This window comes from Dendrobium catenatum, unplaced genomic scaffold (assembly GCF_001605985.2).
Source record: "Dendrobium catenatum unplaced genomic scaffold, ASM160598v2 fragScaff_scaffold_1483, whole genome shotgun sequence".
Taxonomy (NCBI): Eukaryota; Viridiplantae; Streptophyta; class Magnoliopsida; order Asparagales; family Orchidaceae; genus Dendrobium; species Dendrobium catenatum.
In genome coordinates this window covers 1,925,515-1,945,984 of record NW_021319945.1, presented here as the reverse complement: position 1 = coordinate 1,945,984, position 20,470 = coordinate 1,925,515, and the positions used below count along the sequence as shown (strand labels likewise).

Sequence of the window (20,470 nt, the reverse complement as noted above, 5' to 3'; positions counted from 1 at the left end):
GTTAATCATTATTTATACTACTAATATTAGTAATATTATAGTAGATATTATTATTATGGTTAGTATTATTACTTATATTATCACTATTATTTGAAACAAAATGATTTTTTTTTAAGAAAAGAAAAAGAAAAGTTTCAAAAAAAGAGATGTTTTTTTGTGCACTTTACACCGCCATCGTCATCCCCGTCGTTATTCTCAAAGGTATAACTTTTCTAACCTTAAATCCTTATATCGTGGCTTGCAACGGGCCGACAAACCCCCTACGCACTCACGTAGCGTAGTAGGGAGGGAAACCGGCGCGGCGCTTGCGACGACTTAAAAATCCTTCTTCAATGCTAGCGACGAGTCGCAAATCCCCTACGCGTTCACGTAGCGTAGTAGAGAGGGAAACCAGTGCGGCACTTGAGGCGAGGGGGATAAAAAATAATAAGCTCACGTAGTGCAGAGGGGGGAAATAAATTGTGTTCTTTTAAAATTTGCTCGGAACCCTTAAACGCTCATGTAGCGGGCAGGGATTTTAAAAAAATATGCAATCGCGGTGTCTTTTGACACCTACCTGAAGGACTTAAAAATCCTTCTTCAATGCTAGCGACGAGTCGCAAATCCCCTACGCGTTCACGTAGCGTAGTAGAGAGGGAAACCAGTGCGGCACTTGAGGCGAGGGGGATAAAAAATAATAAGCTCACGTAGTGCAGAGGGGGGAAATAAATTGTGTTCTTTTAAAATTTGCTCGGAACCCTTAAACGCTCATGTAGCGGGCGGGGATTTTAAAAAAATATGCAATCGCGGTGTCTTTTGACACCTATCTGAAGCGCTCACGTAGAGTCGAGGGGAATGCTGCCTCTTGGTTTTTTCTCCTAAACAGGGGAGACGCCGGGAGGCTGCCGAAATTTTGTCCGAAAAGGACAAGAACTTGAACAAAGTTTGATTTAAGCTTGGACATGAACTCAATCTGAACTTGAATTTAAACTCAAAGACTACATGGGACTCGAATGAAGGAAAGAGGCTCATCTTAAGCCTGAACTAAACTTGATTCAAACTTGATCAAAATGAACTTGAATTGAACAAGATCACTTAAGATTTATGAACTTTTTGAACCAAGTGAGAGGGATATAGACTTACCACTTGAACTTAACAAGATTATTTGAACTACGATAAGGCTAGACTTTGAATCTCATGAGATTCAAGAGAGATATATTCTGAACCATTTGAACTCAAACTTGGAGCAAAGCTTGAACTAGAGAAGCTCGAACTTGAGTTTGGACTTGATTTTAATGATGACCCAAAGAATTTCAAATGAGCCATAATAGATTACAAGTGGTAAGCTCTAAATTAAATGTAAAAGAAAATATATGGAATTTGTGGACAATAAGAGACTTGCAAACTCTACTTGCTTACGAGTATTGATGAATTATAAACATTTAATTAAATTCAATGTCATGATTTGTTGTTCTCAAAAGAAAATGCATCATTTATTTGCAAGCAATGAATGATGGAATTCTCAAAGCATACAACAATACAAAGGTCTTCCAACAAATATCAAACAGCCACTAACAAATAAGAATTCTTACAAAGAATTGAGCATGAACATTAGCATGAGATTTTGACAACAACACTTGTGAGAGTCATGTTAGTTGGAATGAAGAAATTGATGATGGTGACATCAATCTCATTGAAAATTATGATCGAAGATAAAGAATTTGCAAGTGAAGTGTTACTTGCAAGCAACACTAGAAGAGGGGCAGTGGGTTCAAACACTTGCAAGTGATGAAAGCCAAGGTGATCACAACAAATGATATGATTGCAAATGAAGATCTAAAATATAAGACCATCATGTTAGTTGTAAATCATCATCGATAACAAAGAACCTGGTACGCAGCAACAAGAGATATATGGACAATAAATATTTTAGGGATAAATACCTCGCACGATCCTCCTAAACAGTCCGGCTAACGATAGAAAATAATGATGATGGCATAATTGGAAAGTTGTCTACTGATCCCCATACAAGTTCTAAGAAGAGAAAACCAATCAAATTATTAATGAGGCACGGTCCAACCAAGTTCTAAACATTGAGTTGGATAAGATCAATGAGGCTTACAAATTTCTTGATGAGCAGTGATCTAGCATCTGATGTTTCACTTATGCAGATGTTAAAGAGCTACGATAAGCATAAGCTCCTACGGGTTACCGTAGGAGAACCGTCATATTCCAAAAGTACCCCCTGCACATGCACTATAGTTGTATACACATAGGTACACTAAAAGGGGGTATGCAATTTCAACCTGTATGGGCCCCAACGAGCGTGTTATTGATACACACGTGACGTCTATGGATACTACGCGGGTCAATAAAGTTGAACCCGATCCTCCTAAGCAAGTAGATAGGAGTCGACAAGGTCTAACAAATAATTATAAAATGCCCCCGAAACACGAGCATGGGCCCCGACGAGCGTGTTATAAGTACACACGTGACGTCTAGGGATGCTGCGTGGGTCAATAAGTAAATTCAAGTTCGAACCCGATCCTTCTATGTGGATCAATAGAAGTCGACAGGGTTCGAACCATCAAACAAATATAGGGTTGTGATGACCTATATATTTGTCTTCATACATTTATATTAGGCCTTCAAGGCTTATAAAAATGAGAATTCACTAACAAAGGATATGAGAATTCACTAACAAAGGCATAAAGCCTACGAAACTCAATCCCCTATCGGCAAGTTGATAGGGTCAACAAAGTTCAATATTTAAATAAAAATATTTTCAAAATTGGAAATGACCCCTCATACCCCGATGATGGCCGTGTTGAATGCAAATCTCAACCGGAGGGGTCCATTCCAAATAATTCAAAATGCCACTCAAATACCCAAAATTCAATAATCCAAAATTCAACAAAGTCCAAAATTCAAAAATATTTAAAACTGAAATCTAACCATATACCACTTAAAGCAAAATCCATCCACCCTCCACAACAGTTTGCCAAGGTGAACAAATTAAAATTTACTTCAGTTCACAAAGAGCTAAATGCCTAATCAAAAATATCACTAGGATCCATTCTCAAATAATCTCCTGCCAATAAGGATGTGGTACGTGTCCTCTGACTGACGGTTTTGCCGCCAAATGGCACGGCAGGATGAACGGTTATGACCCGAGGCCCTCTGAACCGAGTGGTGGTTTTGCCGCCAAATGGCACCACGAAATACCGGTTATGGCCAGAGCCAATACGTTCCTTAGTGACATCAAATCCTTGAGATATGAATCAATAGGATATGATCGATAAGACACAAAGCCCTCTGTTAGCTAAAGTGAATTCAAATTTGTCCCCTTAGACAAACATTCACCCCAGATCTATAAGGTCCCCTTGGACGAAGCAACCAATGGCTGTCGACAAGGATCTTTCTCTCAGGTTGGGTTAACTACCTCCTCATACTAAGTAGACCAGGGACTACGATGGCCCAGGACAACGGAACCATGGGATCTTAATCGGGTCTATCATCCATTCCCCCACCATCTGTATTAAGTGCAAGATGGCGAAATTTCCAATTTTAAATATCAAATCTCCAAACTCTCCAAATTTCCAAACATCCAAACTTTTCAAACATCCAAAACCCATGGTGCTACTATATGACAGATAACACGTACTCTATACGTATCTAATTAACAACTAGCCTTAATCGAAAGTTCTCTCTCTTGATTGGGAGGGATAATTAACTATAGGGGCTTGCGCCTATAGGAAACCAGAACTCAGATCATAAAATCCTCACAAAATGAGGGCGAAATCTCTGGGTAGTGTCTTATCTATGCATCGCATTGGATCTTGCATATATTTATATTACAAATATAATTATATGCATGATAAATAAGTCTTAAATATTAAAAAATAATAGTATATATAATTGCATAAATATAAATGTATTTTTTAATAATAATAATAATATAATATATAAATTTAATAATATAAGAAAATTATGTTCATAACTTCTATAATACACATTCACAACCCAAATCTGCAAGAAGTTTTAAGTGAAAATGAGGGTAACACGAAAACACGATAAAAATTTCTAGCATAACCTTTACGATAAGTTTAAGAAGAACAAATAGATGTATTAAGGCATATAATTGTACTCGAGATTCATAAGTACAAAATAAAATAACATAAAAATAAAAGTAAAATATATTGAAATAATGTATAATGAGACAAATGTGATAGGTAAAAACCTAAAAACTTTAATAAATTACAACTCCCGAGCATTAATTGGACTTGGACTCGGTCCGTGATATACTTGAGGTCAAGTGGACCTTCTCCTACCTTCTTCCCAAATAAATTATATATACTTCATATGCAAGTTGAAAAAAAAAATGGGGAAGATTTTTAAAATAGATGAGCAATTATTGAAATAAAGCTTGTCATCATTCATTTAGAAAAAGGATATGGAACCTCTACCTTACCTTGATAAACCCCACACCATGGTTTGAATCTCCTCGAGGCTATTAAATTTCAAATATCTTTACAAAACACATTATGAATATCAAACACTTCGTGACACGCTCTATTAATTCCTCGAACATACACTAAGGTCAATGCATAACCTTGATAACCTAGTGAACTCATTTTAAATTATCTTGCCCACTCAATCATATTTCCAAGTACAAGCATGTATACAAACAACCTAGCTCACCTTATGCCCCAACAAGAAACAAAAGGACACCTAACTTCAATCCGCAAGGGAGCCACCAAAGCTTACAATGAAGGATGCGACATGCTAAACTATAAAATGTGCTAAAATATCCGATGATAGAATTTTCCAATACATTTTGCCTTGCATTTATATTTTGGGTCACCTACCCTATATGGAGAGGTTGTAAGACCCATTATTGGGCCACCCTCTAAAGGAGAGGTTGTAAGAACACACTTATTCATCTCTATTGGTAAAATTATATGCCCCATACTCATGAACCATCATATATATAAGTCACTCCAGATATATTAATAAACCAGGCTGCCTTGCCTATAGGTCAAGATTGTAAGGCCACAATTGGGCTGCCCTTTAATCAAGAGGTTGCAAGTCGCACGCATATGAATCTCAACCAGTAGAGCTGTAAGACATACCCTCCCATCGAACTCATGTTAAATAATTTAATTCAGCACATGAATGGATCTAGGTTACCTCAGCTATAGGGTGAGGTTATAGGATCCAATATCAAATGCTTGTTGTTAGTCCATTTTAAATATATTGCATATTGTTAGTCCAGTTTAAAAGTATGCGGAACAAATAAGAGTTTTCACTTGCATTATTGATGTGTTGCTAAGCTCCATTTATTTTGTGATTCTCTTACAAATTAATAATGTTATATCTAGGAAAAACGAATAAGAAATTTACAATTTAAATTGTTGCCAAGTCAGCATCAAGTGTTGCTGCCTTTGCTATCTTCTCCTCTCTGCAGGAAATAACAGTTGTATTTAACGAAGAATTGTTATTCTATTAATTATATGGTGTTTTGTAGAGCTTATTTTTCTTCTCAATTTACTGTTTGCCAATTCTTCAATTACATTTAAGAAATTTATTGTTTGCCAATTCTTCAATTATATTTAAGAAATTTAGAGTTTGCCAATTCTTCAATTATATTTAAGAAATTCATTTCTATATTTATTATTGAGCAAATATCTTTGTTGGTAAGTGATGTGATCATTTTATTCTCCATATCCATAATTCTTCATCATGCATTGCACGGGTTTGCTGGAATCAAGGACAATGCACTACTTGTAGTCAATTACCATTAAAGATGAAGCACACAAAACTATGAAGAAGAAAGGAGCACAAAGCCCCCTCCCTTCTACCTCTTCAGAATATGATTTCATTTATGATTAACATTTTGTTTCTTTCAAATCATCTTTCATTACTTATTTGACGCCTTCATACATATTTTGTTACTCGAAAAATGATAATTAAATTTTAAATTTAGCATTCATTCAAGAGTAGTTGCTCTGAAACGGAAGGTAACACTTCGATTAAACTCTTCTTTGCCTCATTTTTCCCTACCAAATTTCATTTAAAATACCATACAGGCATTTACTACTCCTATATCAACATTGATGAGCTTATTATTATGCATACATTCCGAAACGTGGAACCAAAATATTCGGACAAAGAAGCCTTCATGATAGGGACAATGGAGAGGGCAAGTAAATCCATAGCAGCAATATTAATTCAACAAAATAATTTTTATCAAATAAACTTTAAAATCAACCTTAAACATAAAAAATAGATTGAATAGAATTGCTATTTATAAATCATACTAACAATTCTAAATAAAGTATGAAACAAGGTTAGCAACATATTACACAAATTTCACTACCTCAAAACCAGCATCAAAGGGAAGGCGTTTAGCAACTTCCTTTGTATTACCACTAAAATAGCGTCCAGAGCTGTAGTTTACCTGTCAATAAAGAAATACATACGAGGTCTGGAGGAATTACAGTACCACTAAAAACGTAAAAAAGAAAAATATCCAGACGACTGAAGATCAACTCAATTTATGAACAATAACTTACATCGCTTGCGTTTACTCCAGCATAGATGATTTTAACAAGAGCGTGCTGTGATTTAATTGGTAAACTCAATTGTGTGCGCACAATTTTAGTGGCTGACCGGAAATTGTGACTAAGAGTATGAACAACACTAATTGCCAAAAAAGAAAAAAAAATTAATATCTGCCAAGTAATGCAAAAACATAAAACAAAAAGACAGTTCTTATATTAGCACGATATTGGAGTACTCAATTAATAAAATAGGAATGACTCCATGAATAAAACTTGGATCTACGGAGCACTAAATTGGCCCCAAATAATTTGCATTTATTCAATAATTAGTCGATAGTAATTAAATCATACATCATGAATTTCTATTCATAGAAATCGAATTATCAGGATAAAGCCAAACAATTGAAAATTTAATTCTCTCCAATTTTAGTGAACACTCAAATTTAAGTCTATTGTTATCTGAGTGAATATAAAACATATTTAAAATTTCAATTAAAAAAATCATTTATAAATAGAAATAAGCTTAAACGGATTTGAACATGGGACCAGTTCACAATACCTAATTTGACTCTTGTAATTTCTCCTATAGCCACTTAGGCTTTTTTTTAACTGATTTTGCTGATTTGAAGGCATATACCGCATCAAATATAAGTTTTAAGATGTTTAACATGACGAAACCTGTCACAATTTGTACAGTTTGCTGGATCTAATACATATTAAATAATTTCTCCTATAGCCATTTCTTGTAATTTCTCCTGATTTTGCTGGATCTAATACATATACTCTCCTAATAGGGTCATCGGAAGTCTGATGTTTAACATGACGAAACCTGTCACGACCCGGCCCGGATGCTCGATCTAATGAGGCGGATACGAAAAGTCGGACGATATTACATTTCCATCAATATAATAATTATTCATCAACATAAACTTTTCTATTAACTGAAGAGCCACTAATTCCCAAAACATAAATGACCTGTTGTCATTAGCACACCATCTTCTGTAGACAAATTCTTCTCTTTCAGCCATTTTCTTTTCTTAGGAACTTACCTGAAACATTTAAAATCGTGGGTTGAGTTTACTAAGTAAACTCAGTGGGTAACTATTTAAAACAATCAATATAAATATTATTTAATATGTATTTTATCATTACTTAACCTTATTTCATTCATTTATACATCTCTGGTCATTATCTTTAAAACATTTTAAAGCAATTTGAAACTTTCATAATTCTTTAATACTTCATTTTTCAATTTGATTTGCACAAGAGCACCGTCTCAAAGTACCCAAAGGTACAACCTTTTCCATTTATTTCCTTTTCCATTTTCCTATTTCTTTTTCTTTTTACGTGCACGAGTACGGCGTCCCCAATCAGTACCATAAAGGGGTGAACTCCTACAGTTTTCGTACATATCCTTTTCCATTCCTTTCTATTTATTTTGAACATCTTTATTCCTTTTCATATGTCATTTCTTTGTCTACATATTTCTTTAATACATACATATACTATATAACATTCTTTTTCATTCACCTTCATAATTTCATTCAAGTTATTTGATTCTTTTATTTTCTGTTGTAGTAATATTTGCAATTATTTAGGCGTTTAATCTTTCAACATTTCACATATGATAGTCCTTAAAAATAAAACTTGAAAGCAATATTATAATGCAAAATATAATATCATATTAAAAGAATAATACTAAATTTTGAAGTCATAATTATAATTACCCACTTTGAACTTTTCAGGCCTTCAATGCTTGATATAATCTCGAATCAATTTCCTTGTTGAAATCTTGCGGGATCAATTCTTACAACTTGATCTCTCCCTTCCTAAAACCCTAAATTCATACAATAGCTTTAAAAAAAAAATCATTATTCAATAACAAAATATCAATAAAAACTTTTTATAAAAAGAAATTTACTTACAAATGGGAACTTCTCAAACTCCCAAAATCCTCTCTTCTAAAATTCTTTTTTCTTCGCTTCAATCTCTTCCTTATCCTCTGTGAAAATATCATTCGCATTTAAGTGAAGAAATCGACGAAATTTATAAGAAAAGGAATAAGAGAATTCTAACAAACCTTCTTCCCTTTTCCTTCTCGATCGTTCTTCTCATCCACATAAATTTCTTCTAAAATTATCACTCTTTTAACGGTAGGAAAGAAAAGGAATGATAAATTCTTATCCTCCAACGCGATCGACTGCTAAAAATGGCGAAAGAAAACTCAGAATCCCTCCGCACACTCGGTCGTCCGCCCGCTCCGCTCGTTGCTCTGTTCGTGAATAGCAACCTGCCCTAGGTCGCGACTCCTAAAAAGAGACGAGTGGCCGGTTCGGTTGAACTGGCCCCCAACCGGTTCATTACAAACCATCTAAAGCAACTCTCTCTAATCTTATCTGTCACTGGAGCTACTTGAAATCTCCATTTCAAATTATCATAAATATAGAAGGGAAGTATTTTGTCAGCATGTATAGTTTTCATTTTATCCGAGTAGACTTCCATCCATATGAGCCCTTGTGATGGAGATTTGTATGTTTATGTTTAATTAGAAACATCAAGCAATTAAATAAGCAATCCAAGTTTGATAACATTCAATTTTTTTACTTTTATTTTATAATTTTTAAGGTTAGAAATTTCTATGAAAATGCCTGATCTGGGTAATCTCTGGTTGGTTTAGTTCAAGTGATAGGATTACGATTGCTATTAGTTCTACTATTAGATGGTTGGTTTGGTCCGATGAATTAATTGTTCTTGGATTCTATACCTTTGGAGCTATTTGATTTCTTTTGCAATATGGAATATAGTAGTGGTTATGTGGCTTAATTGAGCTTTGTTTGTTCAACGGCTTAAGTGGGTTTTGTTGCATCATATCTTCTATTGTCGGAGCGGGATTCTTGTAGCTGCAAACGAACTATCATATTTCTGTAACCAGCAACTAACATCTTGGCCTTTGCACCACCATACACATGTATTGCAGAATAGCTGTTTTAAGCAGAATGACTTGTAATGCTGATACACGTTTATGCATAAAGAAATGAGGTTTTTATAAATAGATAATCTAAAGCATCTATCATTCATTCAATTTTTTTAATGATTCTCTTTTAATCCTGTACTACTTGGTTGGATGTTTGATTCCTTTGGGTGCATCACAAGACTGATAAACAACCTTCAAGGGAAGATATCTCTATGTACTGATGTAAAGCTTGAATTTCTCCCATTTGCGACTTTTTTCCAAAAAATATTTTCTTATCAAATATTAGTTATTGGTATTGTAAATATTAGTTATTGGTGTTGTAAGAGATTTGATTTTGGTCAAATTCATCACAACTGAACTTTCATTTGTGGTGTGAATTCAAGAGAATTGCGTATTTTGTTTGGTTTACAAATTTTCACCAAATTTTCTTCAGCTTGTGCAATCATTAAGTTATCAATTGGCATGTTTTCCTCATATTCAAGTTTTCAACAGAAGTAACCAAATATTTGTTTAACTGGTGGTTTTTCCAAATGTGAATTTCTAAATTTTAACTGTGAGTTTAACATATCAAATAATCTAGTAAAATTAGAAAATGTGATAAAATTCAAAATAGCCTCCCGACTATTCAGGTTCACCAATTTAGTCCCACAGAATCATGTTTCTCTAATTTAGTAATTTGAGTATGTAAACCCCAAAAAGTGTCATTTTAATCATCGCACGCTTTTTGATGCGCCACGACGAGATTTAAGTGAATTTTTCAAAGTCGTCGGAATTTGACGAAAATAATTTTATAAAATTCTATGCAAAATTCTGAGCAAATTGATATATAAAAACTATATCTAATTTCATTTAATTTGGGAGATAAAAATTAAAGAAATCTCATAATACCTAGATTACCCCTAGTGTTTATTCAAGCATGGATGTTTTAAGTGAGGGTATATTGGTAAATTGGGAATTTTTTTATAACCACTCAAGCTTTAAGGGACCGAATTTTATTTGGTCCCTTCATTTCTTTCTTCCGCCCGAACGCACAAAGAGGCGGAGAGAAGGCGTCAGGCAAGGGACGGACGGCGACCCTAGGGGCGGATTTCGGTGGCCGTTCGAGAGGAATTTGTAGGGAAGAGTAAGGGAAGGCTAAGGTGAGTTGTATTCAAGTGATTTCTCATGTTTTTGTAGAATTTTCTTTAAGGAAAAAATTAGGGGAAACTTCAATTTTCCTTAAGAGAATGATAGGATGGGTTTAGGAGATAATCTTAAACATGAAAATGAAGTTTTTTCTTCAAAATGTGGAGTTAAAAAAATTAGGGCTTTTTCATATTGATAGATTTTTAAGAAATTTATTGAGAAGTATTGTTTCAAATGATCATAGGGAGGTTTCTAATACTATAGATTAGGGTGTTTTTCCCAAAAATGCAATTTTTGTAATTTTAATTTATTTTAAATCCGAAAATAAAAATTAGTTTAAATTAACTTAGGTTAGGGTAAAGGGTTAATTTGGTTAAAATATGTAATTAGACTGAAATATGAGATTTTAGAATTATTATATGTCTTATGTTTTAAATGTGAGAGAGAGAGAGAGAGAAAAAGAGAACTTTTAGAAGTCTTATAGGAGTAGTTTCATTAAATTTAAGATGATTAGCTTTAGCCGTTGAATATTAAAATATTTTCTTATATGTATTATTTGTGGTGACCTCGAAGGAAGGAGGACTAGCAAAGATAATCAATTTCCTAATTTCTTGTAAGTACTTGTGGTTCTGTATTACAGGGATTATTTTTTTCTCTCAAGTTATATGATTTGAAAGACCAAGCATGTTTATAAAATCTTTATGGTCAATTTAGATCATAATTCTATTACTTTTGTCCAATGATTGATCATGCAATTTATATGTTATATTTTATAGTATTATCATACAAAGATCATATATAATAGAAATGAGATGATATGATTATGATATGATATAGTATATTATGCTTGTATGTGCATATTGAATTGATGGAGCTCACCCTCTTATGGTAATAGCTAGGGACGCTGTACTCGTACACATTAAAATAGTAAAGGATGTGAAAAAAGGAAATGATAAAGGAGTACATTTATGGTACTAGACGGTGGCTCCTGTAATGATTGTAATATATAAACAAAATGAGAAGTTACGAATAATGATATGAATACGAAAGATATGATTTTATAATATATATGTTTAATGATATGTTTATAATAAATCAATTTAAGGTATGTTTTAATGAAATGTGACATCTAACATATTACTAATTATACCTTGAGTTACTGTAGTTTATAGTCATGTTTTACTTACTAAGCGTTGGCTTACTTTTAGTTTTTTAAAATTTTTCAGGTTTAATCATTTTAAATTATTAATGAATAGAAGGGGCGGTAACGTGTATCGTAGGAGAGGCACGCCTAAAAAAATGTAATTATATGAATCTTAATGAGGTTTTGTTTATGTGTTTTAAATTTTATTGTTTTAGTGGCTCTTTCAAACGTTATCGTGATAGTTTTAGAGATTGGACATTTTAGTCTACCGTCCGACCTCCGTTCCCATCTCGCCTATGCGAGCTTACCGAGTCGGGTCGGGATAGAGTAAACAAAATTAATCCAAAATGGCCACTTGGGACTAAATTAGGATCTATTTTATATATTTAAGGAACTAAATTAGAATCAATTTTATATCATAATTACAATATGAAGAACCATTTTGAATTAATTTTGTAATGTCAATGGACTAAATTCAAGAAGCGAGATACTCTGGAACTAAATTAGCTACACACAAATAGTATGGGTATTATTTTGGAATTTCTTTCCATTAGAAAACACTGACCCTTAAGAATACGACATCAATTTAGATCAGAGCTAACGATTGTATCATTCTGTCAATTAAAATAGGACATGATACCAAGATAAAAATTTAAAATAAAATTTAGATAAGAATTTTTAATGTATGATTCTAGACAACTACAACACGATTATCATGATGTTTAAAATTTTCAAATTAGATCGAGAATTTGGATGTCGTTATCAAAAGATATAATGTCTCAAAAATGCTGGGACATGCGCAATCCTTTTTGTGAAGTTTTGCTACTAAGCCATCACAAGTTAACATGAAATATAAACTTAAAAATAAATATTTATCATTTTCCAATATATGGATCAATTGCATGATTAATTTAAAGATTATAAAAAAGTTAAATATATTTTTTATAAGAGTAATAAACGGTAAACATTTTAACTAAATCTTATTTGCATTTAGACAATTATATCATGATTATTTATTTCACTAACAATCTTGAGCAAAAAATTAATGACAAACTAAGCTAAAATTCATCAAAAATATTGCATGAAACTTTATACATATCCTTGGATATTGTAAAATATTGCAATCATTCTCTCGGGACTATCATACCTGTGATTAATCTCCCTAAAGAAAAATTAATATCATTTATGTTGAAGTCTAGCGTACACACACAAACATAAGAATCATGTATACACAACAACATCAAGCCTTTATCCAACTACATAGGGTTGGCTACACAAATCTTTTTTCTCCATTGTGTCCTATTAAAAGTCAAATTAACCCCTCTAACTTTGGTTTTACTAATACGCTGATAAAAATAAAAATCTTTATTTTCATTTAAGGGGCTAAGGCCACACCTCTAATATGCCCATAAGAATCATGTATGATTGAATTTAATCTAACTGAAAAGATTGTAATTCATGAATATTCTTTTGAGGATACATTAAGAGAATAAAATAATTTGCAGTTATAATATGAGTTTATATTTAATATTATTAAATTTAAATATGCCCCTATAATAGATCAGGTTCATGAACTAGAATTTATGTTTAACTAAGAGTCAAATTTTGGGATATAGTAGAATTGAGCATGAAATCAAATCTAAATAAGAACTTCCCAACAAAATTGAGTATATAACTGAATGTGAAATAAAAAATGCAACTTCTGAGGACTCAACAATGAAAATTATTCTTATGATAAATAATCAATTGACAAGATTTTGTTTTATGTTCCTACTTTCTTGATATACTACTTCATAAAAAGAATCATATGAAAAGAGTTAAATCTCATCAACAGTTCAAGAAATTTGTAAGTTGTGAATGTCTTAAGAGAAACTTGATATTTAAAACTTCATTCATCTAATCCATTCTAAATACACATAATTCATCACAATTAGCATTAAAGTTATTTGAATTAGCTTATTTGAAAGAGATTGTCCATCCATGTATGCCTATTATATTATTCCAGATATTTCTATAATCGTTCAATTATGTGAATGGCTTACCGATGTGTTTGTTTAAATGGTATAAATATTTTGATACCTCGAAGGAGACTCCTATTACCCTAGTTTGAGTTATTATCTTGTATCATCGTTTCCACCTTATGAATCAATCTTTACTATACTCATTGGGATCAATTCTTGGCAAACCAATACAGGTGCGTGCTACTACCGCCAAACTCTCTCAACCGCTTGTGACCCAAGTTCTTGATGAAATAGAAGTTTCCTCTCCTTTGACAACGAAGCTATGATGCATAGACACAGACACGATGCTACAGATAAAGGACACGTCACTTATTGAAAATATAGGATACAAAAACGGGTTGGACAAAATATCATAATTTTTATATTTTAAAAATAGTGTATAAAAATTAAATAAGTATAATATTAAAGATAATCTATAAATAATAAGTCATTTAACTAGAATTTGTGCTTAAAATGATTAATATTAGGATATCGAGAGTCAGGCATCAATGTTGTGTATCAGGCATCGAGAGGAGACAACAATGCTATCAAGAATCAGGCGTTGATGTTATGCAGTAAGTATTAGGCATCGATATCGAGAGGACATCTGTCGTCAAAGTTGAAAGGGTGTTGTTCATCGATGTTTAGATGATGTTGGACAAAGACGAGCTAACAAATTATGGGAGTATAAATTTTTAGTGTCGAGCATCAATGTCAAGACAGTGTTAGACTTTGATGTTGAGATAGTTTTGAAATGTCGATGTTGTAACGTCAAACATCGATGTTGAGATGACATCGGGCATTGTTGTTAAACCAAAGTCATAACCTGCCAAAGAGAAATAAAAATTAGAATATTTGATGAATGGGATATTGAGCATGGACGATTGATTTGGTGTTGTGGAGAAGAAATAAAAAATTTAGTTTTAATATTTTAAAAAAATAAAAATTTTAAATACAAGAAATTACATTTAAAAAAGTTCATAAAATATTTAAGACACGTGTCGGACATGCGTATCCAATTTGTATTTAATATATTTTTAATCAGATACATTTTCAGCGTGTCCGACATGTGTCAAGGTGTGTCAGACGTATTTCGTGTCGGATACGTGTCAGACACTGCACACCTCTTTGAGAAGTATCAGGCATCATAGCAGCTAAAATATGGGTTGGCATTTAAACTCATGGTTATTGGCAAAAAGTGAGATTTGAGGGTTTGCCTTTATATCATCAATCTCTCAAAACATTTGGTCATAAATATATCAACTGCTTGAAGGCTTGTCTGAAATTACAAAAATCAAATTATGAAAATCAACTTACAGAAGCCCCCTATTGTTTAGGATAGTTCTGTTGGTCCAAATTTGGGCATGCAAGATTTTTTTTGGTTAATAATTATAATTAATTTGAAACTTTCAACTTTTTGAAAGTTGTTCCCTCATTCTTTTGTTCCCCATGGAATGTTCTCATGCTCTGTAACATACTCTAGCCTCCTCTATTAAGTCTACACATTCCTGAGATATTGTTGGTTTGCTTGATGTCAATATCTCCCCTACTCACCTATCTCTAATGTCTTTAAATATGGTTGCTAGCGTTGCTGATATTTCAAGGAACATGACCGGGAAAGCAATCTTTAAATCCATTGAGGGTCCCTCAATAATTCATCAAATTCCACCGCATGGCATAAGTACTATGATCCCCAATGCTACTAATCATTGTTTCGTTATGGAGGTTAATGATTCAGACTCTATTCAATCTCAAGATTTTATCAGAATTCTTCCCAGCTTAGTGGATAAAAAGGTTCAACCTCTATTTTCTCACCAAGGCACAACAACAACAACAACAACCGTACAAGGCACAAATAAGAAAAAAACATCCTTCATTCTCCTCTCCCGAGTATACTAAATTTTAAACTATACGCAATAATTCTCCAGAAGAATTTGGCATTCTTGACTTACCAAGTGCCTGCCTAATGTGGGCCTACGGCCAATGTTACTCCCTCAGTTTACATATTATCTTTATCCTTTTTTTTTCTTTTCTTTTTTATACACAACTCTTTGCAACTGCTTCTTAATGTAACATTTTTTCTCTAATTGGTATGAACTTTGATCATTTACCAATAAAAAATAACATACAAGCGCTCCATAAAATTGAAGTTGCTTTTTAAAGATCGTCAATGCATTAGGGCATTCATGCATACAATCCAAATGTTTGTAAATGTCATATAATAACCTTCAATCTTGTTAAAGCGTCAATTTCTACGCCAAATGCATTCATATATGCAAAACATACTAAAGCCCAAACCCAAACTAAACTTGGGATAGCTACCATATTAATGAGCCCATCAATCAAAATCAAAACAAACAATTAAACTCCAGATATGTCTTACTCATGGTTCTTTGAATCAAACTAAAACTCATGGACAACGAATGACCATGTCATGCCTCTGATCTCTTGTAAATCACATCAAAAACACCTAAGCCACAAGCAAAAATATTGTATGTCTCTAAACTAATAGGAAACCGATATGGTCAATCCAATATGATTAACAAGTCAAAGTCAATCTCGAAAATACATCTTCATCACAAACATCCACCTCAATTTGCTTTAGTCACCTAGGAGAAGTCAAAGTTTGGTCGTTAATCGAGCTCCATGGATGTTAACACTCAAAGACCTTACACCTTGGCAGATTGGATTCATAGATATGTTAATCGAGATCCATGGATGCTAACACTCAAAGACCTTACACCTTGGCATATTGGATTCATAGATATGCCAACGATGACGGAACCATCAGATCTTAATTGAGTTTAACCGCCGCCGCCCCCCAAAAAAATAAATAAATAAATAAATTTACATGGAACTACCAAATCTAAGTCTAAAACTTGAGCCCATGCAACCTCTTTAATCGAGAGAACTCTTGAAAGTAGGGCAATAATTAATTATGGGGGTTAGCATTTGTATAAACTCTCAACCCATAACTAAACAAACTCTAGTCAAATGCCAAAGAAAATCTGATTAAAACAAACACTAGTCAAATGCAAGGAAAATCTAGTTAAAAAAAAAACTACTCAATCTCAAGGAAAATGACACTCAGTTTCTCTATCACACTAAGAAGACAGAAGGTAGAGGAGTCTTTTCGTAATCAATCAAATGCTCCATCCCTATATTGTGCTCTCTAGCTCGCCATGTGCCCCATCGTCCATCATACAATAAGAAATGACATCACCCACCATTTCTCTGATTTCCATCATACGCTTCTAGGCACCTTCTCACCACGATCAGCAAGCTTTTACAACTTCAAGATATTATCATTCCATGCCTTTTAAAATTTGGCTAAAAACAACACAAGAACCTCCAAAATACACTAGGTTGGTCTTGAAGCTTCCTTATCATCCTATTTTTTGCCTCTCAACCTCAATCCTATCGCTTCTCTCTCTCTCTCTGTATATATATATATACCAACTTCTCCCCAAAAAATTCTAACACAAATATAAGTTTTCCATAATTACCATATATGGCACAGAATAATACTTCATTTTTATAATAAATAAAGCTATTTATTATTAACCTTTGAAATCATACATGAATAACCCAACACACTGATTAGAGAACAAATTGTTTAAAAGAATAGAAGGTAAAGGTCTGCATGAAAATGTCTAAAAAGAGAAGTTTTGTAAAGGAGCCAATCGTACTCTAGAATCAAGTTCTTAAGAGATTACAATAGGTCATAGGACCACTACATTGAATGAAATCACATTTTTTTACACTTAGCTTTTTTAGAGTACTGAAAGCAAACTGGTAGGCTTGATTACACAGTTGCATGCTTTTGAATTTTATTAACTCGTTATACTTGAAAACTAGGCAAAGCAGGTGAGATAGCTCCACCTTCATTAAAGGTAAAGCAGCTTTTGAATGGTATTAACTCATTAAGCATGTCAACTAGGTAAAGCAGTTGAGATAGCTCCACCTTCATAAGTAAAGATAAGGAATTCACTCATTAGTAAATGACGTGTATCGATCATTTAATTCTTTAAATAGTTTTATTTGTTAAGAGTTATTAATAGATTTTCAGTTTATGCACTATTAGCTTAAGGTTTGCCTACAACACAATCTCACCCATTCTTGTAAATACAAATTCAATTTATTTCCTAGTGAATTTCTTCTCCTCTCCAATTCTCCCTTTATTCTCTACTTTATTTTCCCTTCCCAGCTAGTTTTGTCCCTTTATTCTCTACTTTATTTTCCCTTCCCAGCTAGTTAAGTACTTGTTCCTCAAGAACCCTATGTAAGTAGTCTGCAAGAGACAAAGCCTATGGAGGAATCGGTGGGCTTCAAAAATTTTCCCCTCGACCTCTCCGCGCCTTCTTTTGTTGACAGGGAGAGTTTTAATATGTTTAGGTTATGGGGTAAATTTCAAAAGGCATATTGGATTTTAGAAAAGACACTACTCAGAGATTTCGCCCTCATTTTGCGAGGAATTTATGATCTGAGTTCTGGTTTCCCATAGCCACAAGCCCCTATGATGAATTACCCCTCCCGACAATAACATAAAACTTTCATTTAAGGCTAGTCGTTAATAGTTTGCAATAATTACCTGACATATAATAGCAGCTATTTTAGGGTTTAAATTTGGTTTTGGATTTTCGTGTTTATGATTTAAAATTTATCGCCATATACTTAAAGTGAGTAATGGGAAAAAAATCATAGGCCCGATCAAGATCCCATTGTTCGGTCATCACGGGCTCTCATGGTCCCTAGCATGGGTTGTTTCGTACAAGAATACCTAACATAAGGAACCTGCCAGAAGGCATGGGTTATTTCGTCCAAGAACACCTTGTAGATCTAGGTTGGATGTTTATCTAAGGGGTTGAATTTAAGTTCACCATAGCAAACAGAGAGCTTTATATCTTATCGAGCGTACCCTATTATTCATTACACACTTTTAACCATTAGGGAACACAAGGGTTTTTGGCCATGACTGCAATATAGTGGTGTCATTTTTTAGCCAAACCACCCGGTCAAAAGGCATGTGCCACGTTGCTATTGGCTATGAATCAATTGAGAATGAATTGAAGTAATACATTCAGCAACAAGATATCTGCTCTTTATGAGCTAAAGTTATTCTTCAATTTATCATCCTCACCAAACCATTGTGAAGTGTGGATGAATTTTAGCTTTAAGTTTTTTATGACAGATTTCGTCTTAAGAGTTTAAATTCTTAACAGGAATTGAGTTTAGATTTTGATTGAATGACTTTAGAATTTTGAGGTCATTTTTTAGAGTTAAATAGTTATCTCTGGTTAAAACCTAATATCAACACAATTATAATAGGAGTATTTAAGAATTTTTAGTAAATCCGCAAAGCATTCTCAAATCTCGCATTTAGGAGTTTGAAAAAAGGATCAAAGCACATGCGGAATATATTTAAAGATATAGATCGGAGCTATTGTAGAGGAGTTTGAATAATTTTAACGAATCCTCGAAGCATTATTTAGGAACTTGACATAAAGATCAGAGCACATGCAGAATCCCATTCCATTCACACATGAACTGTTAACAATCTTTTTACAATGCTTATAATCTTCTTGGAAGTCCTCAGGGGCAGGCTTTCCATAAACACCAACTAGTGAGTTGGTTAAAAAAATATCCAATAAGTTTTCTTCAACCTTTGTGACCAATCATCAGATCAATGTACACCAAATATAACAGGATTTCTAGACAATTTGTCAATACACACTTGCAGATAAATATTTCCTACTATATTTGGATCGTCATATTCTTGACAAATAAGGGGGTTGTTCTGCTTTCTTGATTCATAGCAGGTATTGTTTGATAGCTTCCTATAGATTGCCAGACCCACTTCGTTTAGGGCATTGCACCTTTTCGCAACCATTTCCCAGCACATAGATATTGACAACACAGACATTGCATTTCATATCTCTTGATCTTTCTTAACCTTAACATCATCATCATCATATTTCTCCACCTGCTTGGAATTCTTCAAATCATCTTATTGTTGTTGTTCATCACTGTTTGTTTGACTGGAATTCTTCTCAATTTCAAGTTGTTGCTCATCTCCAATAGTTTCCTAGGAGTTGTTCGAATTATCTGATTGTTCCTGATTGTTCCGGTTGAGATTCTGCAGAATTCTTGTCCTTATTAGCTAATAGTTGATCATTGCCTATAATTTAATTAGAGCACTGTTTGGGATTACTATTTTTCTCATAACATGTTCCTAGATCATAATTATGTTCCTTGTTTCTCCCACCTCAATATTCGAAGTTTCATTAGAATTATGCTCTGTTTTGCTGCCTTGCCCATTCTTTTGAACTCTTCAAGCATTGCCACCACTCTTTGTATTTGTCTTCAACTTCCTTTGCTACTTCACCACCACCAACCGTCCCACTCACATCGCCATAGGTTTGAGGTTTGGTTGTATCAAGTATATCATTATTCTCTCCATTGTTTAGGTCAATAGTGTTGTCTTTCGAATTTCCTAAAACATTCGGATTCTTAGAAGCCTTAGAAGTAATTTTGCTTGAAGTTGTGCCACCATTGAATTGAATATCTCATTGTGTTGTATTTTCAGGGGCTACCCAAGAAACATCCTCAAAGGGGTTTGCAACTTGTCTCTAAATTTTATGAGGCACACATGTTAAATATCAATAATAGTCTTTTTGCCCCTCCT

General features: G+C 33.5%; 1 protein-coding gene across 1 annotated transcript in view; it reads right to left on the bottom strand.

Annotated features, from left to right (window-relative positions):
• LOC110115436 (prostaglandin reductase-3) overlaps window positions 1-20,470 on the bottom strand; it is a 94,812-nt gene that overhangs the window by 33,140 nt on the left and 41,202 nt on the right. Inside the window, 2 exon segments of the mRNA XM_028700340.1 lie at window positions 6,304-6,439; window positions 6,555-6,681. Of these exon segments, the coding sequence (XP_028556173.1) occupies window positions 6,304-6,439; window positions 6,555-6,681 (263 nt within the window).